Here is a 27,494-nt window from a genome sequence, read left to right as displayed (position 1 = left end):
TCTGCTGCTTTTTTAGCTGAACTTGTGTTAGGTGACTGAATCTGCCTGTAGTCACAACGTCCTTGTCAGACACTGACCAGAGACCAGCACTACTAAGACTGTGGACCTAACGTCCAGCAAATAAAGGACCAATTCCTATAATGAAACCCAGAAATAAATGGATAAAAGTGAGTCAAATACATTATACCTCAGGCTAAGGACTTGGCATGAAGAAGGGGAGAAAAATCTCTCCTCTTCCCTACATCTTGTGGGGGAGAGGAGGGAAAGGGGAAGAAAAATATTTTTAACTTAAGTTACAGCATGACACAAGATAATGGTAGCAAAACATCCTCAGACAGGGCTGCTATTTTTATGTCCAGATGCTGCTTCAGCCCACGTGAGAGTGATTCACAGCATTCCATGTTCTCAGTCCTATATATCATAACACCATAGTGCCAAAACATTCTTCAGGATTATTGGGTCTCCCTGAATAACAGAATAGATTTCAAGCCAAAGCAATCTGGATATTTCCAAGTCACAGAGATGGAAGTAACAAAAGAACATTTCCAGTGAAGTCACTGATCAAGGCAGGGTGCCAAAAGTCATGAAAATCCAAGTTTAAGCATAAAATGATCCCTCTTCTTCCCTCACACACCCCTCTTTACCTTCAAATGGATATAGCAGTCTTTGAGTTCCGTTTGTCTAACCAGGGGTCCTTCCACGGGTCCAAACTGTGTGCGTTTCGGGATCCGCCTTTTGGAGAACACCCCTCCCAAAAACCTGTCTATGTAGAGCACCAAGGGGAGGCTGGCTCTTGCCCTGGTCAGCACCGGCCGGTTGGGGATCGGATGCAAAGGTCCATGTTTGGGACACACCGAGGGATGCGCGTTATTACACTCTTCACACCCTACAACGCAAAGTCAGAGAGGACGCGACTGTCAGGCAGACACTCATGAGCCAGCTCAGAAGACAGAGCCTTATCTCTCGTGAAACATCTTTGGCTCAGCTGTGGGAACATTTATTCCAATAACCTGTCTACATTTAAAAATATTAGAGAGGGTAGCCTGCAAAATCAAGAACAAAGAAGCTCAGAGACTCCACCGAAGATACACGCTTGTCTTTTTAGTGGGGCAGCCCAATACGAGCATTACATTTCTGGGTATAAAGGGGTTTAATTATTACTGCTAAAATCTGAATTTCTTTTACTCCAATTTACTAGAGGAGTGGTGAAGGGGAAAGAAAAATAAATGGAGAGCAGCAAATAGACTACATATTGCTTCATATGCTTACACAAATCATTGGGATCAAAGGGTCGAGGTGGATCTGGGTCCCATTCATCCATGTCAGTGTCTTCCCCTTCTTCATCCTCATCTTCATCCTCATCATCTTCCTCTTTTGTTTCCATCCCTCCCATTTGATTCTGCAGAGGTGCTAAAGGGTCAGAACCATCCACTGCCTCCATAGGAGGTAACACCTGGTTGTGCACCTGTAATGATGCCTGAGGAAAGAATTGACAGCAATTAAAATGGATTCACGGGGAAAAACACTCTGGCAGAGATAAGCAATGAAGGTTCTTGCCCGTCTACCCTTTTCTGCTTCCTTTGGCAATGGAAAGAAGGACAAGGGACAGTGAAGTGGCATGATAAACAACTGCTGAAGGGTGTTTCACAGTGCTGCTGCTGCCAGCCTCACTCAGGACAGCTCTGTGGTACTTCTGAGCTCTACCCTGTCAAGGACTGACTTCTCAGGAGAGAAAACTGGAATTAGAGAAATTTTGGACCCTCACAGAATGCCTGAGACAAAGTTCAGGCTCCGTCAAAATTATCTAGAGCCATATTTTAACCTCTTCTGTACAAGTGAGAGAATCCTGCACTTTGGCACACGAAAAAAAAAAGTGGGGAAAAATTAGCTGAAGTGCACTGCACAGAATATTCAATCACCCACACACGTTTTTCAGGTAGAGAACAAGAAATACTATGCGCAGTAAAGCCATTTGAAAAGACAGGTGCAGAGACACAGTGGATGTGGGTCCAATGTGACAGCCAGTGTTGCACCTCCCGTTAAGTTTGCTTTTCAAAGCTGAGTATTTCAAGGCTGTTGCTCAGACAGAACAATCTGCAGAACAGGTTTCTCTGCATATTAAATACATGATCTCTCTTAAAAACCAAAACACCACAACACACATTCCATGGTGAGACTATGAAAGACAGAACAAATCTACGCTCCAGCTTTCTCGCATCTCCTCCCGTATCACTCAGTCACGTTTCACCACCTGGGACAATGGAGCAATGAAATCGGTGTACTTGCACATTAAAAAATAAAAAGGGTGCCTGGCAACTTACTCTATCTGCTTGTGGACCCTGCTCCAGAGCCATTTGCTGGGGGGATTCGGCAACGCTGCCGAGCACGGACAGGTTGGTGGGATTCATGGTGGGGTTCATGCTCTGAGCAGCAGCAGGCAAGAGCACAGTTACCTAAAATTATAGGCACTTGTTTTAGCGCTGCGGCATTTCCATCAGTCACCTAACATGGGCAGCGCCCTGCATGCAAAGCTCCCTGGAATCCTACACCAGGTCCAAAACTGCAGCATTTTCATGTTTTTTATCTATCTATCTATCTATCTATCTATATTTTTTTTAGTAGGGATGATGGACTTGGACAAAACCTGCAGATCCAGGAACAAAGAAAGAAGTTTCAAAACTCAGTCTAGATTTTGCAGCTTCTGCCTTCCTTATCTCCCACTTTTCGCTTTAAATTCTGATTCTATCCAGCCAGCCAGGGTTGTGAGGAGCAACTTAGCTCTTGGCAAAAACAGCAATTTGGGGTCTTTTTCTCTTCTATCTCCAAATCTACCTTTTTCTTTCTTCTTTTTAAGGGAGAAGGTAAAGAAGGAAAAAGCAGCATCTCCGCTTTATGCCCATCTTTCTTTTTCTCAAGCCAACCAAGATCCATTGCAGAAACAAAAAAGTATACTAACCTCACTGGAAGATCAAGCACTCAAATAACAGTATGTCAGCAATTATTTTTTTCTTTACATTATTTGGTCACATTATAGATTATTGTTTTTCCTACACTTTTTTTTTTGTGTAGTAGCAAGACATTTAATGCTTATTACCATACTGCTCCCATCCATTCGGCAATAAAGCAGAATTAAGATCCTAGGAATCACCTTTCTTGTCTGTTGTTTCCTACTTATCTATACAGCAATTTGCATCACTATCCTGCACGATCTTCCACCCTTCTCTACAGCTGACATCACACAGCTTCTGGTTCGTGCCTCTGACTGTTAAGCAGATTTTAGGCTAAAATTAAATCCCCTGCCCCTTTACAGAGTGTGTAATAAATATCAGATAAAACTGAGAACAGCAAATTGTGCCAACAGTGAAGGAGCAGACAAGAAAATCTATAACATAAGTGGACAGGCAAGTCTTCAAATTTCAAATCTAGTTCTTTTAAGAAGCATTAAGAGTAATTTATGAAACTGCTTAAAAACTACAGCAAAAAGACTTTAGGGAACCACGTGACAGTGAGGAAGAAACAACTGAGATGACAGCTGAACCGAGCTGTCTGGTATTGACATTTCTGATGCCAAGTGGCAACCAAAAAGGCATCGTTCCTCCCTGGCACAACTCCAGGTCTGCCAGCAATCCAAGGTTCACACAAGCTTGTGTCTATTCATACCTCATATCAGCATTTCCTACTACAAGTCACACTTGAAACAGATCCTTACTTTCATTTCCGTGTCAGACGCTGCAAGGAATATAAGCATTATTTTTAAAAACCTTTCAATTTCTTTTTAGAATAAAGTTTCTTTTGAAAGCGAAGAGGAGCTTCAATTATTAGTTTATCATTTGTTGTCAGTTCAGGGATGTCCCTCATGAAATGCTGACATAAGAGCGCCTGCAAAGGCAGGAGCTGCCGTAACAAGGGACTGACAATTAACAAGAAAATTAACATCTCTGCTGCAACTGCTGTCAGTGTGGGAAGGAAGGACGGGCTGAGGACACACAGACAAGCACTCATGCCCTTGATACTCCACATGGGATACTAGCAGCCCACTGTCTGCTCTGAGAGTCCATTTGCACTACACACCTAAGTCATCTCTACCTTTAGTGAGATATATATTTGTTGAATGAGCTTTAAGACAAATAGGATTTTTTGGCTTCTTAATGCAAGGAAATACTAATGTCTCTTTCTTACCTGCTGGGTGGTAGCATCCTGTTGGACGTACGCCACTTGGGACGGATCTGTAAACAGAGTCTAGACAAAGTGAAAAAGGCTTATCAAACCGGCCTGGGGGCTGTTTAATCCCAATTCACACAAAAATTACCCTGCCACCAAGAAGTCACCCACATTTGATCCTTTGCTAACTTCTAATGTGCCTATTGCCACAGCAGACTAATTCAACTTATCCCTGTGAACTTAAATGCATAGAAATTACACTAAAATTAGGTAGTGCTCCATAAAAAGGTGGCATGATACAAATGCCATTAGCGCTTTGATAATTTCATGTCAGTTGCATGATAGTGTCTTAATGCTACCTTTTTTTGACAAAATGATGGTATTCAGAGTTTAGAGTTACTTGGTCAGTAACTTCCTGAGAGATAACCTCTCAAAATATCCTCTCAGAACATTCCACCACGTAGGGATGGTTTTTCTGTAGCTAAGAACTGCACAAGAGAGATGACACGGCTGTGCCAGCGCTGCTGCGGGTGTCAAGTACGTGCACTTTGCAGCATTGCTGATCTGTCCTGTCAGCAAAGACATTATAAAACATTCAAAGTGTGCCCGTTCCTCTTTTTTATCTGTCTACACAGATAAAAGGATGCATACTATATTAACCCCATATAAACACATGCTGTCAGAGAAGAAAAGCTATTTGATATAACTATGAAGAAAAAGAACCTAGGTATGGAAAAATCAACAACTTCAGTGAAGAGAGACTACAAAATTAGATTGGATACACTGAGATTCCCTGCAAAAAGGCCCAGTATAGTAACTATCAACTATGAGCACTGTACTATGCAAAACGAGGACTCTTCCAGACAACACAGAGCGCCCTGAATCTATTTCACTGAATACAAGAGAGGCAGAATTTCTGGAGAGATTATCTGCGTTTTGGAGAACACTTTTGATTTAATTATAATCGCATTCACCTTCAGTGAAATAAACAGCATTTTATAATTCATAGCCTCAGTATCCTCCGATTACCACATTTGCATATCAGACAAATGAACAGCACAAAGTCCCTGTTCAGCAAGAGGTGGAAAAAAATAAATGTTAGGAGCAACCGCCTGCTATTTTCCAGCTGTATCACTTGGCTGGTAGCTGGCTTTAATCTCCAACTAGATAACTTCATTTTCTAGGTGCCAAAAGAGGGTGGGCTCAGAACTACACGTGCCTGCGTAGCTTCCACGGGATGGATGTAAACGAGAGTGTGCTCCGAGGTGTCCACGGAGGTGTAGGAGGTGCCGTCCGCCGTGTAAACCACCTGCTGCGAGGGCCGGTCCTGCTCATCGCTGTACACGATCTGTGCCACCGTGCCCCCCTCGGGGACAAAGTGCACCTGGAAGAGAAAACACATCGTGTATCGAAACTTCTGCAGTCATAGAGCTGTGGGAAATGAGACAAAACACAGCGGTTGCAGAGGTGCCTTGGAAAGCAGAGAGTATATTGTGTTCCAAGTATTTAGCCAATTGTTTTGAAAATGTACATTTAAAATATCATCTGAATCATGCTAGCAACTCAGAAATCTGAACACAAGAACTACCATCCGTTTCTGGTTTTCCCCTGCAATTTAATTCAAGACCCAATGGGTATAAAGGGCACCTTGCCATACTTAATTCTTGCATGACACTTCAAAAAGCCGTAAGAGAAATAAAGTTGGGATTTGAACTGGTCTATCTATGGGATTTATTAGTATACTGTTTCCCTTTATTCTCATATTCCTTTCTGGATTTATGATAATTACTTCATTCAGCTACTTCTGTAGTTGGAGGTAATTATTCTATTTGATGAACGGCTAACAGAATCTATTAACTTTGATTCTGCTTCAAGTAATAGTATTGCACCTATCATGAGGCAGCAATAGTGTCTGTTGTTATAGAGTGCTTTTCTGTAGTATGTACATGCAGTATCAGTAGAAAATGCAACTATTTAAACAGAGAAACATATAACTGAAAGCTTTAAGCAATGATTCCAAGGACCACTGGAACAAGTTACGTCTAGGGCAGCATTTTAAATCCAAAGAAGTTCATTCTGACCGAACATTATGATCTTAAATGATGATTAGCTGCCTACCTTAAACAAGTTAGAATACTTAATTCCAGCTGCAATAGGAACATGTTTATCATTTGACGTCCTTTACATGCTGAAAACTATTTTTGCAGCCCATGGGAAAAATAAGACAGCTAGCATAAAACCTAACTTAGCATCCATATTCATTTTCACATAAAATATTTTCACATAAAACAATGCCACAGTTACCCATTTTATTTACTTTGTTTCACCTTTCAGCTTATGCTTCAAAAGACACCTGGGTACTCCCCCACAGATGCGAAGTGCTGATTCCGCACACTTAAATCTTACGCAAACACTCCAGTAAGGATGCAAGCAGTGTTTCACATTTGGAGAGCGCTCAGCAAATACTAGTTAAGCTTTATAACTGCCAAGTGCAAACAACACTATGGTTATGTCATTGTATAGACAACAGGACACAGGCCATGGAAAACTGTCTTAGCAAATTTCAAAGCTGGAAATTACCAGAAGAGACAGAATTTCTCAGCTTCTGGGTCAAATGACATGCAACACCCTCTTTATAACATATTCAAAAGAATAAATCCATTTACGGTCTTGTAGAAATTCTTGGCTGCATTGTCTCAGAGACAGAGACAAGCTGCATACAGCAGAATCTGGCTGTATTAGTTACTAACAATTAACATTTCTCCCTTCCCCGCTACTCAGATGTCCACCTGGAAAAAATTATTCACATTACTTTCTCCAAGGTCCACCGATGCCATCAAAATGGGCTGCCACAGACCACAGATTTTGTTAATATTCATTAATCTGAACACCCTTTCACTTTCACACATGGTTCTACATCTATTTGGACACTGAAACTCCTCTAACCACCAGCAGGTTTTGTTTAGCTCGCTTCAGACGTCTGTGTGCTCACTGCTGTGGTTTGCATAGCTCATTTTCTGAAGCTTTCATCCAAAGTATCATCACAGACATGTTTGTATTTTTTCTCAAATGAAAGCTGAGTTTCCAGACTATAAGAACCAGTCAACTGAGAATGCCTGCTTGCTCAGGCACCACACCAAGCCTAATTTAGTCTGAGCAGAACCCAAGCGCTCTGGAAGGCACTAGTCACCTGAGCAGCATTCTGTTCCTGCTCAGAGTCAGCCCACACCTGAGGACTTTCCTCTTTCGTGTCCATCTCCTCCCTGCTGTGGGGCTCCATGATGAGAGAGATCTACTGGAGGAATGTCTGGCTGAAGAGATTCATCTGTTCACCGTGTTTCTGCTTCCAGAAGACAAGGTGATCTTCAGTAACATGGCTATTGAAAAAAACAGAGGATGGAGATATTAAAGCAAGTGTGACACATGAGGTATTATCATCAGCTATTGCGCTATAGGAACACACCACACTGCCAGAGTAAAGCAGGTTTGGCTTTACAAACATGCACATTCGCATTTACTGTACTCAAGTTCTGCTGTATTACACTTTCCATACCCTGTTAAGGAGGAAACAAGACAACCATTGCCACAATTGCACTGCAGGATTACACCGAATGCCTCCTGCACTGAAAAATTAGACTGAATTCCTCCTGCTCTGCTTTCATTGGTCACAGACAGCCCGTGAAATATGCTTCACGTTGTTCTCCTGGCACCTACAAGCCCAGAAATAAATAAATGATGCAGAAAATTAACCTTAAGCTTCCAACAAGAACACACTACATTCAGAGATGCATCACCAGTTTCTTGTTTCATCTGAAAGAGGTTTTGTTCAAGAAACAACTGGCTTTACATCTACAGGCAGCTTTCACCTTGTACAGAAGTGCAGCCCCAGTTGGTATCAAGGCAGTGTTACAATAGACAACTTTTAGAAAAAGAATAATGAAACTTAAACTCCAATTGACGCGAGCCTGAAGATCCTGACAAATTGCTTCCAAGTGAGCTTTTATTCATCTCTCGCAATTTTATTGGAGCCTCTCAATCTGCCATGGGGAATCTCAGATGGGTAATTTACAGCTCTGGTGAGTGGTTCAGCACCTTCCCAATCCTTGGGCTCTCATGTCACATTAAATCACGAGCCCAGGAATTAGCAGAAGGCTGAGCCCATTTCATTTTTCAGCTAGTTCAATTAACTTTATTTGATACCAAGTGCTGATCCAACATCAGTCCCTGCCTGTGCACCGGGAAGAAAGCAGAAGGCTCCTTGCTGACGGTTTCATTCATTTGCATTTGAAATGCAAATTATTTTAGTCATAATTCATTCCTCTAAATGCTAGCAGTTGGCTTGTCATTGACAAACTAAAAAAAGATAAGGAGGAAGGAAAAAAAAGCAGCAGGCACTTTTGCCTTGTGCTAATTTTGCCAGCAACAAATAAGCTTTGCAGACCCGAACACTGACTGTAGCACTGGTCCTGGCCAGAATGTCTAAATCAATAGCACAGAAAAGTCGCAAGCTCACGTCACCAAATTGCGTGATGGAGAAAAAAAAATCATATTACTTCCACATATACACAGAAAAACTGTGGGAAAGATAATTCTGGGCATCGCTAGACAGTAAGTCATGCCATCATGGGTGACTAGAGCCTAAAAATTGCCATCTCATGAGGTTCTCCCCACACAAGTAGAGAGTGAGGAACAGTTCTGACTTCAGATTAGACCCATACAACATTACATTATGGGAATAAAGGAACAGATATCCTATCTACGTTAACAATACTTGAGAGAAAATACCCAGAAAAAGCAGTGAGGAGAAAAGGAAAAAAGAAATCCATATACCTGTGCACAACACTTTAGCTAGGGCATCTCATTAATACAAAAAAATTAACTGCAGCAAACAACCGGGGCTGATAAACACCAGCCTTGCTCGCCAAGCGTTAAAACCAGAGTTGTTTACAAATAAATGTTACTTATTTGTACAATACAGCACACACAAGCTCTGATCTTTAAATAAATATCATGCATCCCTACAAAGCACCTTCCATCCAGCTACCACAAAACTACTTGTTATTAAGGATTAACTGAGGGATTTTCTCATACCTAATCCTACCAGTTTCACTCAATTCCATTGCTCATTTTATCAGATATATGATCACCAAGGGGTCCAAACTGCTTGTGTGAAACGTGACAGCGTTTATGCCAGTAACATAATCTAAACAACTTTACGTAAAATTAAGCGCCTATCCTGTTGATACTCTTTGGCTGGTTTGTCCCAAATAGCTCCTTCTTGACTGTCACTATTAATCAGGAGCCAATTCAGGCAATTGTACTAATAGCCAGTAGTTCAATCAACTACCTAATGCTTAGAAAAATAAAAATGAATACTAGAGGTTTCAAGTTGGGGTGGTTTGGGTTTTAAAAAAATATAATTATCCTGCTAATAAGAATGTAATTAAATTAACCAGTGACTGGATTAAGAGAAAGGCATGGTTCTGCTAATTGCACACGGTGCAACAAGTAGTGGAATTTTTGGCTGACCTTCCCCACCAGCAGATATTGAAGGTCTGAAGGAAGATGCTGACTCACTCCTGCAGACTCATTTTGGCACAAATAACTTAGAACTTCAGTGGAAAGGGGACCCAAGGGTTCAGAGAGGTCTCTAACAGATGAAACTGGGCATTTGGATTCATACCTGCAAAAAAAGTAGTACCAGAAAGTTGGAAAAGAAAGCAGAAGTCATTCATTTCAAGTTTTGCCATGCCTCTAAAGGTTAACAGTGATTCCAAATCTCAGGGAGAAAAAGCACAAAGTTGAGCCAAATTCAGTGGCTTGGTGGTGCAGTTTCTATAAGTGGCATTTTTATTGCTGTTCTTCACAGACAGACTGCTCAACCCAGACAATTATGTAGCAATAACAATCAGACAATATTAGGAGCTGCAGGATTTGTTGATGCTTTCAGCTTCTGTAATCCAAAAGACAGGCTGGGATCTGCCCCTCGGGTATGCATTCCTGCCCAAGACTGGATCTCCGTGAACTCTCATCATTTCTGTCAGCGCCAAAATACAGAGAGAAGCACATTTCCCTGGAAACGTGGAGGTGCTGAGTGTGAACTCAGTGCAAGAGCAGACAGGACACATCCCAGAGAGGGCCCAAGGCCCTGTTATTTCAGATTTGGCGTGCACGAATTTTTGACACTGGTTGAATATAGTGAACTCACACAGTGCTTCAAAAGAAATCTCATGTCTGAAATTCAGAGCGAAGCACCACCAAAAAAATAAGATCAACAGTAACCACATTTTCTTGACATACCTGCTGCTAAGGAACGACAGTTTCTTTCAATGATGGGACTACACGAGAATATACACAGACAAAATCTCTGGGGACTTCACCTGCAACAACGTCTCCAAGTCTAATTAAGGACCTTTTGCTGAGAAAGGATCCAAGCCAGGGCCTGCCAAATATTCCTTTTTGTCCCTTCTGAGGCAACAAGAACAGGGGAATATTAAAGCTGGGCAAGGGGAAGAGTCCAGCTCCCTGCTCAGGGAGCCATAAAGCCACTGCAGGATCTCAAATGAGAATCCATTTTACAATAATGGTGCATAAACCAGCTAATGTGATTTACTCCCCAGTGTAAAACAGGCTTGCATACAGATCGGGGTTCCCTGCAGCAATAATAACCGGAGCTATTAGCTTAATCCTTTAAGTACTGAGCTCACTGACCACTCTCTTCCACCACCAACCATATGCAAGGACAGCAAGAATTGTTACAAAAGGGGGTTTTTACGACTATGGGTCTTCCTCCAGCTTTTAGTATGAACATGATTGATTACGCTCAAACGGAACATCACATGTGTCTGCAAAAAGCTCTGTCCCACACTTAAGTTAATTACCCCAGCTTGCCTAGAAGGCAGAGCCGGTGCATTTCCTGAGATCCCTTGGCAAGAAGGCGCTTTCATTGCAGCAAGAAGGTTTCTAACCTCGTTGAGGACTGAGTCACCACTGCCGGCTCCTCCTCTGCACTCCCATCCATCAACAGCACAGACTGTTTCAAGGAACTCTGGCTCCGGTGCATTTTGGCTGAATGCTAACAATCAGGTAATCTATAACCACAATATTTCTCTTTTAGTGGCAAATTAGAAATGGAGATCATACCTAGGGCTGGGACAGCAAGGATAATTTATTTCCACAAAAGAAAAAATGGCTTCAATTTATTTAGTCATATAACAGAAGAGCTCAGCCAAACAAACTCGCTCTTTACTCAAATTGTGCATAATTAATCAATATATCTACATCCTTATGGCACATCTATCAAAGCAACAATAAGCTGGAAGAGATTTCTTAGATCGTCAAGGCTAGTCCTCTCCTACGGTACTCAACGTGTGTCACCATCCTGTTCCTAAAGGGACAGAGCCCAAGCACTCTCAGGTTTTACCAAAAGAAAACAAAACCCTACCAACACATCTCTCGGTTCCTCTCCAGCTTCCTCTTGCCAGTTTTTTGCCTCTTATCCATTCTCCTACTCAGGTAACCCTTCCAAAAGTTACTACCAATTAGCAGAAACAGTTATTCCCCTTCCTGCAGGATGATGGTGCAGCCTCTTCCTTCCCTCTCCCAGCCCTTTGCATTAAATCACCCCTCTGCTCCAAGCTCTTAAAATTCAAAAGACAAAAATACGTTGTTTCTGCACATAAAAGAATCCCAACTTCTCTCTTGTGGAATAGCTGCTTCCCTGCAGTACTACAGGCCATAGAAAACAAACTATCTGTAAATTAAAACAGGTGGGGATTTAACATATAACACCAGTTAAGGGCTTCAACACAAGTTCCATTTCTGTGTGTTTCACCAGCATGAAATAAAAGTGACAAATTGACCCGACCTCATGTTTAAGTCAAAACAAAATTCACAACACTAACACAACCTCTGTAATTAGCTACACTTATAAGCCAATTAAAATTCAGTTTACACAGCTGGCAGCAGCTGCAGGTGGCCAGAAATGCACTCCGAGTAGCTGCTGAGTGCAGAGCAAATTACCTCAGAGAGCTCACCCAGGATTTCCCATGCAGGTCAGTAGCGAGGGTGCCAGAGGAGAGCAAGCAACACTATGTACCCACTTCTCTCTAAAAACAAACAATTATTCCATCAGATAATAATTACATCAATATCTCATCCTAGAACCAAGGTAATAAAGCTGCCTTTGCTTTAAACACCTAACACACAGGAGAAACATGCCAAAGAAAGTGCCAAAGAAAGTGCCAAAAAGCATCACAATCTAGAATTTAAGGATTGACTCAAGAAATAGACCCTCTTACTTTTTTTTTCCCCTAGAAATTAAAGCATTACTAGGCTTGAGACTGACAATTACTTTGCTTCCACAAAAGATGCCAAGAACCCTCTTATAAAATCAGTTGATGATTCATTAGCATCTCATCTTGGAAATTAACCAATAGAAAGAAAATAAAATTCAATCATTGATAAAATAACAGGAGAAACACTAAAGTTCAGAACAGTCTCTATTCCCACTGAAACTCTGAAAGAGAAACATTGACTTGCATCTTACAGACAACCAGCTTTGTGCTCATTCATTCTTTAAAAGCCTGTAAGAACCACAAATACACGAACAATACACTAAACAGGTTGGTTCACCGATGCAAAAAAACCACATTGCAAATACTGACCATTTGTTTCATTTTCAGGATTATGAAGCTCAGCAGCCTAAACCAGGTTTTTAACTCTGGTCTACAGATCCCTACAAAACCCCTTCTGAGAATCTGCAATGAGCAGTTGAGAGGTAAGAGGTGACCGTGCACAGCTTGAAATGTCTCGTACATGGAAACTAACCCTATAAATGGGGTTAATAGCTTAGGATTAATAGTTCTGAAAGAGAAAGCACCAGGGCCTCCTGCTTCCATTACACTGATTTAACAAGCTCCCATTAAGCAATTTTTAATGCAACAGTGGTACGGGAGAGGTGACATAGCAATTCAACACCAAAACCTGGGTAGCAACAAGCCCACGAGATCGAACAGCCACATGCTATAACCATATCTCAGACCACAACAACAGGTATTTTTGGCACAGGCAACCACCACCACTGGCACTAAGACCAACACTAGCAGACCTACTTCTGCTCACACATGTGCCTCGCCTTGTCCTTCAGGCCCTCCATGGATGGAAACCCCTCACACAGGACAGGTCTGCAAAAGGCCTGAACACACCGCCCTGGTCCCGCTCTGCCCTCGGATGAACCCATCCACACAAGGCCCTTCCTGCCACCTCAACGTGCCCCAGAGCCACCCAGGCTTGAAGCTTTTCCCCACTGGAGCCGACATTGGTGCATAAATCAGGACTCCAATGGACAAGCAACCATAGCTTCTCACAGGCCCCTTCCCACCCTCTCCCCCTTATATAGCTTCGCGCCCACCGCCGCCATCAACAGCAGCCAATCCGGAGAGGGGGTGCGACGCCCCCCTCCCCTAACTAGGCCAATGAGAGGCAGGGGCGCGAGGCAGGCGGCCAATCAGGAGGTGCAGGTGCCTCCTCACCCTCCCCGCTACCGCTCCCCGCTGTGAGAAACCACCGCAGCCCCCCCCAGGGCCTCGGCGCAGCGCGAGGCGCCATCTGTGCCCCCCGATCGCGCGCCCAACGGTCAGTCAGCCCCAACCACTCCGGCCCTGGGGCGAGGTGGGGGGAGACACAGGGTTTGGCGCGAGAGGCCGCGCAGGACGGGCGGAGGAGAAGGGACGGCCCAGCAGCCGAGGGTGGGGGAGCTGGTCTAAGCACGGGGCGAGGGGAGCGAGCGGCCCAGAGTAATGGGGGGGGAACAAAATGGCTCCGGCACCCCCCCGCCATTGAGGTGCCGGGGTCCGGACTGTACCATCCAGGGAGGGGGGGAAACAAGGGTGGGGGCAGCCCCTTCTCCCTCTGTCCGGGGCGGGTAGGGGATCCCAGCTGGGGCGGGAAGCGGGGGGAAGCGGACTGTACCTCTCCCGCGGGGGGGGACTGCGCCCTGCTCCCCCACCCCCCACTTGCGGGAGCGAACGGTTTATCCCGTCCCCAGCTCTAAGGAGCCGCCAGCTCTGGGCGCCATCTTGGGTGCGACTAAAACAACAAGTCCAAAAACCCCCGGCGGCTCCCCGCGACGTCCCTGTATCGGGCTTCCCTCCCGGACCGTCCCATCGCGTTACCTGAGGGGGTCCCATGCGGGTGCCGCGTCCCGGCCGCCGCCGCCGGCCCCGCTGCGGCCCCAAACCCCCCCACCTGTCCTCACCTCACAATGGTAGCTGCAGAGCGGGAGGGGGGGCGGCCGCCCAGTCCTCATTACCATATTCTGCCTAGCAACAGGCCGCGGCGCCGCACGCTGATTGGCTGAAGCGCTCCGCCTACGAAGATGGGGCACAAAAGTCCTCGAGAAAAGACTCGGAGGCAGCCAGGTCAGGGGGTCTGGGAGCAAGGGGGGGCCCTGATCCACGGGGAGGGGAGGGGGGGGACCCCTGCCCGGGTCTTTACTCCCCGCCTCGGGTGCCCGCGACCAATCAGAGCACCGCTCTCATCCCCGCTCTGCTCCTCAGGGAGCCTTGCCACCAATCAGAGTGCGCCTCTTATCGCGGCGCTCCGCCCCCCTACTGGGGACGGAACGCGAGGGGGACGCGAGCGGCGCCCCCTGCTGGGAGGGCGGAGGGGAGGGCGGGGCGCCCCCTGCCGGCGGGGAGGAGGGGAGGGGCGGTCTCCGAGTGACGTGCAGTGATTGATCGGGGTTTGGGGGCCGGTCGTATACCCCCTTCCACACGGCAGGGGAGGTGCCAGGTCCATCTGCCCTAGATCCCTCCTGGGCCTCCAGCCGAGATGCTCTGGAGCCCCCTCTGTCCTCCCTCCCCCGGTATAATTATTTAAAATTGTATCAAAAAATGGGAGCCCAGCACATTTCACTGTAATTTTACTGATATAGTTTAACAACCGAAGGAGCTATTAATATTTATCAAGGGTCAGCCCCTGAGGAAATGCCCCCAAAAGGGCTCCTTCTGCTTTAAGTGACTCAGACTGGCACTTTTGTGTGTGTGTGTGTGGCATATGTGCCCAAGTCCTAAATGTCAGCTCAGAGAAGGATAATAATTACTGTTGTTCAGAAACTTAACTAATTGATCATTCCAGTGGGGTTATTGCTGTACAGTTCTTTATGTTCTTCTTAAAGAGGTGTTTGTGTTACAGTGGCATGGAAAAATACTGCTTTTCGTATTCCTTATTTGTAACTAGCATATGCTCAGAAAGCTATTCAATTTCTTAAGTAAGACTGTGTTTTGTACCTTAAGAGTTTATTCCAGATGGCTTCATAAGCTGCACTTGTGCACACATGTAATAAAACTGACCCAGAACCCAGCAATGGAGAAAGGGAAATCACTGCTCTTACAAAAACGCTTTCTGCTCATACTCTGCCCTGGGAGAAAAGCAAGAGAGTCAGATCTCAATGCAATTAAGTGCCCTTCTCCACTAGACCTGTCTTTTAAAAGCCTGATCTAATCTTTTAAATTAAGAGGTGCAGGTGTATATTTAAATCATTCCATCACACTGACCCATCCCTTCCATGAGCAATCAAGTTAGAAAACTTGCATCTTCATTTGTAACTTGTGCTTAATAAGCTGAAGTTATTAGATAAGAAAGAATTTGGAAACCGAAGTGAGCAGAATTAGTTACGCAGGTTGTTTCATTCCACCATATTGCTTGACACTCTAAATTTGAATGAGGAAAGTTATGGAGCCAATTTATTCCTCTAGCCTATATAAACAGTTTCAATTTCATTATCTCATGCTGAAACATTGTGGTTAACAAATAGCACAAGGAAATACGCAAGACCAAACAAAACTGCTTTATAGAGTCTCCCTCCCAGTTTGAAGGTGTCCTGGCTCTGACACAAACAGGCTGTTGTGCCATGTTCCCAGGTAATTGGGCGCAAACCAGCACAGGACCTCCGGTCTGTCCTTTCCTCATACATGGGACATGTTCCAAAAGCTATTCCACAGGTTGGTGGGGTTTTTTTTCTGTCTCATATTTGGAAACACCAATCCAGTGCAAGCATGTGGTGGATGCAACAAGCCACCAGCTGCAGAAAAACGGTGCTGCTCTGATTCATCCCCCGCAGTATCTGGGCTCTGATGTAATGCCTATTGTATTCCCCACATTCCACATCTTGTTTCTGATGCTCCGGCACAGGCTTTGTTTTTCCAACAGCCTCCTGCTGTCGGAGACAGAAAAAACCCTTCACATTAGGTCAATTTATTTCTAATCTTCATAATTCAAATATGCTACACAAAATCATTTCTCCCCTTGTCTTGAACAGCGCTGCAACACTTCATTAAATCTTGCTTTCCCCCCCTCATCTCCTGGGCCTCTATCTCCATTTCTGCATCACCTTGTTTGTATTTTGCTATATCAGCACAGCCCATGTCCTTTCTTGCCTGTTTTGTCTCTTCCCTTCTTTCCTAGAAAGCTTTTCTATTTCTTTTTTTCCTGTCTGTTCCTCTTGGTTTCCAATTTTCTTGGCATTATTTGATTTTTTCTTCATGACATTATTCCCCTTTTGAGAAGCACATAGAACAAAACAGAGAAAAATACTCCAGTGCTGTAGACTCATTGGATTTATAGAAGCAGGTGATGCCTGAAGATGGAAAAACTTCAGCTCCCTCCATGTCGCTGTTCAAACCCACTAAATTATAACACAGCCAAAATGTAATTACTTTGCATCCTGCACAGAGAACACAGAACAAGCTGGAAGTAATGATATGACTTTACTGATTATGAGCAAGCCACAATATATTTAGTTAAATATCATCACATAGAATGCATACAAAGCTAACCTATATTGGTTCTTAGGGCCATTTCCACACCACAAAGTTCAAGTTTTTTTTAAACAAGCTGAATTAACACCCTTGTATTGCAAGGAAAGGTGTAACTAAAAGAACTTTGCATGTTACTGTGTTTTAATGGCATCTACCTAATTATCTTAAAATTTTACAAGTGGTGTTACTTCAAGCTAAATGGCACGGACCATTAGAGAAGACATTTAATCGCATGCACATGCTGCCCTTTTGCCTGCTACCCAAATACCATTTATCCCCAATATTTAATAAGAAACATAAGCAATAGGAACATCAATGCAGAGATTTTTGTTCTTGCAGCCATGAACAAGAGACTAAAAATGTCACTGAACACAAGTTTGGGTTTTTTTTAGGGTCTTTTTCTACTTATCTGTTCTCATGCCAACATTTTTATGCAGTTTAAATAGGGGACTTTTATTTCCCTAATGTTTACTCTTCTGATATATTTATAGGCAGCAGTCACAACCTCTCCTAAAGTTTATTTTCTTTGCTTAAACAAACCCTATTTCTTTTATGTTTTCCTGTATAAGGTACTCCCCATTCCCCATCTGTTTCACTCCAGTAGATTAGAGCAACATGGCTTTTAAAAGGCAGCTTCTAGATTATGCAGTGCATTTCCAAAAAGAGCCTTAGAGACCATTGTTTGGCTTTAAGGGTAAAAAGCTTTTCCTAAAATGTTTTGAGCTCTTACCCCAAAATCTGGATTTCTAAGGCGGTGAAAACACTCACCAACAACAGTTGAAGAAAGTTTATCTAGGGAAGACATTGCGGATGATTTAAAAACCCAGATCATCAGGCAAATTTAAGAGAGTAAGACAGGTTTAAGCTCCCAGCAAGAATTAAACCTACAAATCACAACACAGGCTGGTAAGTACAAGGAAAACTAGACAAAAAAAAATCCAATAAACACTTACTAAAGCCAGAATAATGAAATATACCCAAGATAAAGCTGGGAAGTATGATTAAAAAACTACATCCAGGTACAACCATCCTTAAGCCAGACCCCAAGGCTTCACTGGGTTCTCTTAAATAAAGAATGAGGTCCCTGAGCTCGGCTTAAATAGAGCTGCTGCCCACATGGGTGGGAGCTCCAGGTGAAGCTGCTCAGGATCAGGAGGGTTTATTAATGTCCTCAGGTCTCTCCCAAGGCTTTCTGTGGCTTCTTGGTGCTACAGCTTAAGCTTTGTCCCCTTTTTGGTTTTAGGTAAAATTTTGGGGTTTTCTTTTTAGAGTTGGCCCTAAATATTGTGTTTGTGCTCTTATTATATTTATTAAAATTCTATAGGTTTAGTTAAAATTAATTTATGATATTGAAGAGGCTGTGCGCATAACTTTTCTTTTGGTGTTTGAGTCACTCCTTGCCACATTTTCAAGTTGTGTGTTAATTTTCTAGCATAACAATTATGAAGTTAGGATATTAAGATAAAAATATTGCTGAAACTTTTTCCCAGGGTTCTGGAAATTTTTGTCCTTGAGTAGGAGAAAATGCATGTTTACACCATTACTGGTGCTGCATTATTAGCAACACCTTGTGTCCTGTTTGAGTGCCTGACCTGCAGCAGTGTGGGGCTGTATTAATTTTAATGTAACCTCAGATTACATTCAAAATGCTCTTGCAGAGCAGTTCTCTGCAGTTGGAAGTTGTGTTCAAGAGGATCGTTGTTCCAGTAGAAGAGGAATTTTTGCTTTAGTGACTGATGTGTTTTAAGGAGGAGATGTTTTAAAACTAAACCGAGCCTGAAAAGTAAGTGTATTCCACCCACGCTTGAGGCTGATACCTGAATGCCTTTGAAAACAAGTGTCATAGGTATCAAATAAAATGAATGTATAGCAAATGCTAGGATTTGTCAGTGAATTCAATGCTGCCTTATCTCTCCAGGGGACAAAAAGAAAACGGTATCATTGGAGACAGCTGGCGGGGTTGGAGCTGCAGCCTCTGCCCTGGTGCGGATGGCTACAAATGAAAAACTCCTGCTGCTGGGCAGAAAACATGAAAAATTGCTGTATAGAGCAGAGAATTCTGGTGGATCTTCCACTGTGTGTCAGACCAATGACACCGGAGGAGGGATGAAGGCAGAAGAAACAACACCTCGCTCTGCTTCCCTAAAATCTTTCAGTGAATGCAACATAACCCAATTATTTTCACTCGTCTGCATTGGTTTTCTTTTCTTTTTCTTACAGGAAATATTCCTCATTGCCAGGGCTCCTGTGATGTTATTCAGGTGCACCCGAATGTTGCATATTCCAGGTGTGCCCGGGCACCTGGCCAGCGTGACTCAAAACAGAGGTGGATTGCCAGGGTAAGGTGAGAGTGTTCTTTCAAACACAGGACTTAAAATCTCCCTGTTATTCCAGAATCGTTCAACTGGTGCTTTGAACTCTTGTAACCCTGTGTGCGGTGGAAAAATTCAGGATTTGCTCGCCTGAGCATGAATACTCGCTGCAGTTCCAGCTGAGAGTGCTTGTGCGTCTCCTGTCAGGTTTGCTCTGCTGGAATTTTGCAGGGACTTTTCTGGAGATTTGTTTCAAAAGTTTTGCTCTTGGAGTGGAATTGATGTTTCCCAGTGCTATAAAACCCATTTGCTTGGGAACACTGTTTTTAAAGCTACTATGGGAGCTCAGGTAAGGGCTGGGCTGAAAGTTTTATCCCGAAATTTGCCCCCTGATTTTCAAAATGCTTTGAAATTGGCCACTTAGTGGACATACCTGAATAATAAAAGATCACAGCAATAACAAGGGCAGAAAAAAAACTTTACAAAATGGCGTTTCATTCAGTGTAAAGCAAGTGCAACACAGCAAAAGCACATTAAAAGTGTAATTAAGACCAAAAGACAATTCAGTATTTCTGTAACACCTGCTGGGGGTTTATCTCCTTTCATAGTTTTTTACCAGGTTTTCTTTAACAGCTGATGTGTTGGTTGACAGCATTAAAAATACAAAATAAAGATGAATTATTAGAGAGCAGCGAGGGGAAAGGGACCTGGGGGTCCTGGGGACAGCAGGGTGACCATGAGCCAGCACTGGGCCCTTGTGGCCAGGAAGCCAATGGGACCTGGGGTGGGTTAGAAGGGGGTGGTCAGTAGGTCAGAGAGGTTCTCCTGCCCCTCTGCTCTGCCCTGGGGAGACCACACCTGGAATCTTGTGTCCAGCTGTGGCCCCTCAGTTCCAGCAGGACAGGGAACTGCTGGAGAGAGTCCAGCGCAGCCACCAAGATGCTGAAGGGAGTGGAGCATCTCCCGTGTGAGGAAAGGCTGAGGGAGCTGGGGCTCTGGAGCTGGACAAGAGGACACTGAGGGGTGACCTCATTCCTGGTTACAGATATCTAAAGGGGGAGTGTCAGGAGGATGGAGCCAGGCTCTTCTGGGTGACAACCAATGATAGGACAAGGGGTAATGGGTTCAAACTGCAACACAAGAGGTTCCACTTAAATTTGGGAAGAAACTTCTCAGTGAGGGTGGCAGAGCCTGGCCCAGGCTGCCCAGGGGGGTTGTGGAGTCTCCTTCTCTGCAGACATTCCAACCCGCCTGGACACCTTCCTGTGTAACCTCATCTGGGTGTTCCTGCTCCATGGGGGGATTGACCTGGATGAGCTTTCCAGGTCCCTTCCAGTCCCTGACATTCTGTGAATAAAGGAGCCGTCTACAGAGTGCAGGCATCTTTCAGGATTAAATACTCAATAGTGAATCACGCAATTGTTGCAAACTGCTGGCAAACGTTTGAGTTGAAGGCCGAAAAAAGACTTAACGTGTGTGGCATTTTTCCTTCCCTTACTTCAAAGAAATATTTTCACAATACAAAAACCTTTATTAAAGAGACCAACTTATGTAGCCATAAAGTTATTTTTCATTGCTATACTTCTCAAATGCTTTTTTTTTTGGGAAATTACTTCCTGCCCTGTGCCAGATGCTGTTTTCCTTCACAATGGAGTAACAGTCCTTTGTGAGTGATATCACAGTATTATACCACAGCCTTTATTGTGCCTTCTCAAATTTAACGTACTGAAATACATTCTTTGTTGGTTGTTTGGGGACTTTTAGATCTGGGCTTTGATTAAAGTCAGTCTGGAACAAAAAAAGAGTGAACTTGGACAGTATGCGATTTGCAGAAAAACACAGAGACAAAAGAAGGGCAAAAAGGGAAAGTTTGGATATTTGGTGCATTCTATCTCTTCTTGTGTAGACAGAGGAAAAACTTATCTCCAAATATAAATAATTTCTAGTTTTTCAGCTGGATCACAGCTTTTGTTCCTTCCAAGTGTAGGCTGGAAGCTTTGCAGTTTAGACACGTGAGCTGTGGGGTTTGTATCACGATGACATGGTTCCATCCTTTACCAGGATAAAGGTGTATTAAAACTGGTGTATGTGTTTGTGCCGGTGTCTGTGTGCAGAGAAACGAATCCTTTGGAAGGGTTACGTAAAGGTATATTTTCCAGGAGACAGAACAAATAGAAGGAGCCCAGCTGAGATAGTCGAGCTCTGATCACACAAGGAGCGGAGTGCTCGGAATTTGAAATGCAGGTTAAAGCTTTTCACATCCCCCAGGTCCCTGTAAGGTTGTAGGGATAATTCTGTGTGTCTAAGCATAAATTAATCTAAGGACATAATTCGATATGGCTATTTCCCCCCACTCCTTAGAAGTAAACCAGTAATTATGAGAAAGACAGACATTCATTTTGAAGTTCCTTTCAAAAAGGAAGACATTCCTTTTGAAATTGGTAAGTAAATATCAATTTGAATGTATTTTCTAAGTAAACACTTCTTTGGGTAGCTTTTTAGCCTTTCCAGTCACCAAAGGAGCTGGCGAACGGGTCTGGTATCCAGCTGTATTTTCAGCTATGTGCAAAAGGTCTCAATAGGCTTTTTAGCAGAGAAGAGGGAGATATTTGTAATGCCTGATAGAATATTGATATATTCAAGTGTGCTGATATACGACATTTAAAAAAAAAATAGAAAACATGGTCAAATTTTGCCCTCATTGTAGTCCACTGAGACTACGCTGGTAACGCATTGAGGGAAACGGTGGCCAACAGCAGTTTTGAGGGAAACTGTTAAAATGCAGATAAATGAAGATATCTGGCTGACCAGAAGAATCTGTATTCGTGTGGCAAATGTTGCATTGCTCATACTGCAATGCTTTCTGAAGTATATTTTTGTATCATCATTTCCCATTTTAAATTCAGCCCCTAAATCCTGAAAGGGAATTAACTACCGGCCATTTGCATTTTAAAGGGAAAACTCAAACCTCAGTGGAGTGCTTGACTTAAGACGCCTTTTATGTAACTTGGCCAATGAGCTGCATCTCGGGAGAGACCTCAGGGAGTCGACCTAATGGCTTGAGGTGAGGCTGGAAAACCTGGACTTGGAAGGAGCTTTGTAATTTGCTTCATAAAATGCAGAATACGCTGGTATTGCTGAGAAGCTCTCCTGCAAACTGGCCTTTTCAGTATTGCGGGGGAAAAGGACCTTCAACCTTTAGCAAACATGGATGGCTTGAGCACAGGCAACTCTCTCCCCATGAGTGGGGGAAAATTATAGTAAAAAATCAGTTGTGAAACTCCAAAGAACTGTGTCCAAGGTTAAATGAGTTTACAAATAAATAGCGCTAGGGAGCAAGCTGTATTTAGGGTGTTGAAATTGAAAGCTGTAGAGCAATGTCTGCAAATACCAATTCCTGTGCATGGGAATTCCAAATACCACTGATTTTTTTTATCCTTATGCCTTTTTTTTCCCTTTTTGTGGTGAAGACCTGGCTGCTAATCAGCACAAGACCCCTCCGCTCCTTCCCAAAGTGTGGTCTGGTGATACCCTTGTCTCCAGGCTGCGCATTTCAGGAAACTAAATATTCCTATGCTGACATAAGAAGGACGATGGGGTGGTTGGGAGCTATGAGCCTTCTAATGATGATTGCAACAGGAAATTGTGCCTTAATGATTGTTTAAATAGAATGATGCAACCTGCAGCTGGCTGTGCTGAAATCACAATGAGTAAGGAGGGGATTTTTGGTGGGGTTAATTTGCTTTTAAGTGCATCAGAAAAATAAGGACTTGGAAGTATTGCACAGCTGATGGAAAACAACAGTTCCCAGTAATGAAGCTGTGCAGTATCAGGCATGACATGTCTCTTAGACATATTTTACAATTCCGTATTATCCATAAGTTGCTTCCTCACACACCCTTGCTTGCAAACTGAGTAACTGTGCAAATGAGCGATGGAGGGGGCGCGAAATCAAAGGTGGCTCCGGTGAGTGCCACAAATGAGCTTGTCAGCGCAGGTTATTCCACGATACCTGATGTAACAGGCTCTGAATCACAGCTGATTACAGAGGGAGGGGGTACTTCTTTTTGTTATTGAATTGCACTTATCTTCAAAGCTGCTGGAAATGATTCTACATTTATTCAGCAGGACAAGTCCTGAGGTTTTTAGATTCGACGTTGCTCATTGCCGTGCCGTTTGTTTAAGATGATTTGGCTTTTAATCCGCCAATGAATACTGAATGAAGAATTCAATCGTGAATCAGATCTCTTCTTTTGCTTGCCAGTAGCACAAGCCATTTTTATTTTCAATTTCAGGTTTCTTTTACAGCATGGGACAAAAATAAATTATGAGTGGAAAGAAGTAAAAATTGTTCCTTTGGAGCAACTCCCCTGCATCAACACTTAATCCTTCCATTATGTGTGATACCATTTATCATTCTACTGTAATATTTGACACGCACATTTGTGGGACAAATTCAGAGGTAATATAAAAGCTGCAATAATACTGACTTATGTGGAACCGCAGCTAATTAGAACATATTTGAATTTTCATCCTTCATGGGAGACCTCTATAAAATGAACGACCTTTCACACCGCTGAAATGAGACTGGCAAGCAGATGAGGGGAGAGGAAAGAAATGTTGCCCAAGGACAACAGGAGAAATCTCAGCATCATAATGAGCCAATATCTGTGGAAAATACGCTCGGTTGTTGGTGGATTCTTTTTAATTGTGGGTTGTTTTTTATCTTTTAGCTCTTGCATGGCTTCTCTACTGCAAACTGTGCTGCTCAGCCCACTGAAGTTGGAATTATTTGCTTGGCTTGATAGGGGAACAACTGATCCTGCCACCTTCAGAGGCTGAGGTTAGTGTCAGCACAAGGTGTTTTTCTGTGTCAGGATCCCGCCAGTGCCCAAAGCCTTGGATCCACCTGGAGAGAAGAAAGGAGCAGTGTAAATACGCAGACTGTATATTCTGCAAACTGATCGTTAGCTAAAAAGGTGGTTACACTCCCTTCTTTTCTTGCATTTGGGATCCTAAATCTGAGTGTGGGCTATCGTTACTCTATTGAATTATGTATTAGAGGTAATTTCCTTTCCTGGATAGTGGATCCTTCAGATGTGCAAATCTATTCTGAAAAGGATTGCTTGTGTCTTTGAGATGCTGCATTTGTCTTGGGTAATATTCCTCTTCAGACAAACAAATTGTCCAGTTAAATTCGCTGTGATCATTGGTTTTGCCCTCCATCTAGAAAATGAGAGGAGATCACAGACTTAGTGCGTTTTCCCGATGCTACAATTCATTTTCAGAGCACTGGTGGAGCAGCAGCTTCCTCAAGCAGCCATGTTCTTGTTGTACTCACCTTCAGCATCCTCGATTGATGTATTATATTTCTCATTTTCCAGTGCATTACCACCTTTTCTGTGCTAGTGTGCTTCAGCAAAGCAGTAATATTTCTAAACCTAAAAGAAGGGGAATTAATGGTATAACTGCTTCCTGTTACACGCTGTTGAGATGAACACAACACAAACTGCTGATAAAATCTCAGAAAATTACCATCAGGAGTTAGGGACTCATCGATACTATAAAGGAAAGACTTTCCTGCCTTCCCTGCCAAGCCCATTTAAATATGTCTTTGAGCAGAATCAGAACGGTTAGTTGTCAACCACTATTGACTGTGTCCCTTTCTTTTCACAGGTTCCTGTGCTGGTTTTCCTCCTGCCTGCATTTACTCCTTTTATTCTGTTTGTAAGGTACGACTCCACTTGCAATGCATCCCCTCGTATTTATTCTCCATCCTTTCGCTTTTCTAAAACTCCACAGTATTCCCATAAGAATCACCTTCCTCTTTTAAACTCCCGTTGCTCAGAAGGTCTCTCCATCTTTTCTTTTACCCTTATTCTATGGAACATTTCCATCCTCTGCGCACACCTTATACCTTAAGCCCAGTTTCTTCCATGGTTTCCTTCATTCCTCTCATTGCTGATGGACTTTTTGGAAAAAATAAGGATGATGCTTGTAATCAAAGCTGTCTCAGTAAAAATATTCCAAAGCGAATTGAGTATCTGTTTGGTACATCATGCCTCTGCTAGGGGGATGTTCCTTTTTATTGTGTTAACAGCCACCATCCTACCAAAAATGAGTGTATCTGGATATGTGGAGGCAGAAGATGAGGTTTATTTTGGTTGCTCTGACACTGGCACCACATGGCTGTGGAAATTCAGACTCCGAGTGCCATCAAACGTTGCGCACCCTCTGCACTTGGACATTTGTGTCTTGATTTCAATGGGTCTTTGGTAACCTGCAGCCAATTCCTTCAGTTTCTGCTGTGCCCCAAAATTCAGGTCTTCATATACCCCCAAGTAACAATCTTTTTTGCGTGTTTTTTCAGCTTTTTCACCATCCTACAAATGCATTAGCTCAGAGGGGTTGTGAACATTAATTAATACTCGCCAAGCACAATGTAAATATTAAGTATTAAAAGTGTATTAATTTATATAGTATTCTAGATACTATATAAATTCAATGTCAAATGAAAGCCTCTATTTAAAGATGTATAAAGAGCTTGTTTTGGCCAGGGAAGAAAGAAAAATACTTCCCTTTTTTAAGAAAAGGGAAAAGCTTAACTCAGAATATTTACTCAGGTATTCATATTGCACAATAAAATATTTACATTAAAATGTATCAGTTTTCAAAAAAGGGTCTGTTAACTCCATTTTCCAACTGAATTTGGCCAAGTTGGAAAGAAAATTATATATGCCAGAAGACTGCAGTAAAAGAGATTTAAGTGTTTTCAAATACCATAAAAAAGAGACTGTAATAAGTGACTAGTGGACAAGTCAGCTGCTTTAATTAAAACTGGGCAGCTTATTGATCTATCGTACAGATTTACCCCCATCTGCAACATTTCAGCAATATTCCCTTCAACTATTTCAGAAAATAGGGCTTGTAAGAGACACTAAAGAATTTGGAAGTTGAGAATGGGAATGTTTTATAACTATGTGACATTTTTCTTCACTCCAAGTTAAGCACTTTATGTATTTTCATACAAAATTGAAAGTGAATACATAGGTAATATTTTTCTGATGTCATTCTAATATGTTCACTGATTGATGTTGCTTAAAAAAAAGCAGAAATCTAGAGTATATTGATTTATATCATGTTTTTAAAGGTGTTATGTCTAAAAATATTCTGGCCACCGAAACCAAGATGGGAACTTGTCATCCCTGAACTGATTGATGTACGTTCTCATTGTAGAAGCCAAAGAAAATAATAAAAAGGGACTAATTTATGAATGTTTTGTAGCTGTGCTTGGTAGCTCTGAAGGGCTGATATTAACTTGGTTTTATAAGTAACAACATTCCAAGGAAACGGGAGGCACGGCCATTTGACACCCCACTGGAGAAAGTGGTGACGAAGATGATGGATCACAGCGATAAATCTTGTTTAATTACAGTTTAGGGAGAGCTTTGCTGTGTTTGCAGGGATTACGTTGTCTCTTCCAGGTAGCACCCAGCACGGCCTGCCCTCGGCATGGGTGACGGGATGGAGCAACTCACCGTTATTATGCTAGAGCTGCATTTGAAGAGAAAATAGTAATAAAAAGCACAAGTGTGTTGGTTTTTATTGGAAAGCAAGAAGCGCTCAGAGCCTGCTGATAGCACTGTGGGTTAAGGGTGTTAAGAAATGGGGGATTAATGCAAACACAGTTTTATTTTCAGGTTGGGAAATTTCCCTGTTTTATATTTTTTGATGAGGAAATGGCCACATTTTTGTGGTCTGACCCAAGCAAACCCCCTGAAGCAATGAAGCTGAAGGTCTCTGGGTCCACAGACCCCCATAGATCCTGGCTACACCGCCCCATAGCCCTTTAGGCTCTTGGATGTCAAGAACTGGACGTGGGTGGTTAATTTCCATAGCAGCCTAAAAATAAAAAAGGGTGAAACCCCCGGGGGGTGTTTCCCCCCCGGGCCTCAGCTCCGGCCGCCATTTCCCCCATGAGCCGCCCCGTGGGCGGGGTAACGCGCCCTGCGCCTGCTATTGGTTGGTAGCGGGAAGGGGGCGTGGCTAGTCACCCAGACGTCCTTACTCACCCGGGGGCGGGGCCGGCGATCCTCGGCGGCGCGGCGATTGGCTGCCAGCCGGGGATAGCGGAGCGTCACTCCTCCGGCTTCTCCGCGATTGGCGCAGGGGCGGTGGGGCGGGGCTTGGGTGAGGCGGC

The 27,494-nt window shown here is 43.3% G+C and overlaps 1 protein-coding gene and 1 long non-coding RNA gene across 13 annotated transcripts in view; one reads left to right on the top strand and one right to left on the bottom strand.

Moving 5' to 3' along the window:
• Positions 1–14,473, bottom strand: part of PRDM10 (PR/SET domain 10) — a 36,727-nt gene extending 22,254 nt beyond the window's left edge. For 2 of the 11 annotated variants that reach the window (XM_082070576.1, XM_082070584.1), the window contains exons 1-8: positions 11,130–11,684; positions 9,691–9,844; positions 7,352–7,538; positions 5,381–5,545; positions 4,180–4,239; positions 2,322–2,453; positions 1,270–1,477; positions 645–886 (exon numbers count right to left, since the gene is read on the bottom strand). In XM_082070576.1, the coding sequence (XP_081926702.1) occupies positions 645–886; positions 1,270–1,477; positions 2,322–2,453; positions 4,180–4,239; positions 5,381–5,545; positions 7,352–7,441 (897 nt within the window). In that variant the 5' untranslated portion in view covers positions 7,442–7,538; positions 9,691–9,844; positions 11,130–11,684. Of the gene's footprint in view, positions 1–644; positions 887–1,269; positions 1,478–2,321; positions 2,454–3,660; positions 3,730–4,179; positions 4,240–5,380; positions 5,546–7,351; positions 7,539–9,690; positions 9,845–11,129; positions 11,685–12,183; positions 12,275–14,336 lie in introns of those variants that run through there. The other 9 variants (XM_082070579.1, XM_082070580.1, XM_082070585.1 and 6 more) reach the window with 9 other exon arrangements.
• Positions 13,689–25,668, top strand: LOC309448815. Of its 2 annotated transcripts, none has more exons than XR_014185857.1 (5): positions 13,689–13,797; positions 14,488–14,582; positions 19,203–19,321; positions 24,028–24,137; positions 24,971–25,668. It is a non-coding gene; the product is annotated as an uncharacterized lncRNA (long non-coding RNA). The 2 variants fall into 2 exon arrangements; XR_014185858.1 differs by having other exon boundaries at positions 13,695–13,797; positions 14,494–14,582.
• The last annotated feature ends 1,826 nt before the right edge of the window (positions 25,669–27,494 follow it).

The sequence above is a fragment of the Streptopelia decaocto genome (genome assembly GCF_964273445.1).
Source record: "Streptopelia decaocto genome assembly, chromosome: 21".
Taxonomy (NCBI): domain Eukaryota; kingdom Metazoa; phylum Chordata; class Aves; order Columbiformes; family Columbidae; genus Streptopelia; species Streptopelia decaocto.
Note: the sequence above shows the minus strand (reverse complement) of the source record. Positions and strands in the feature narration are given on the sequence as shown.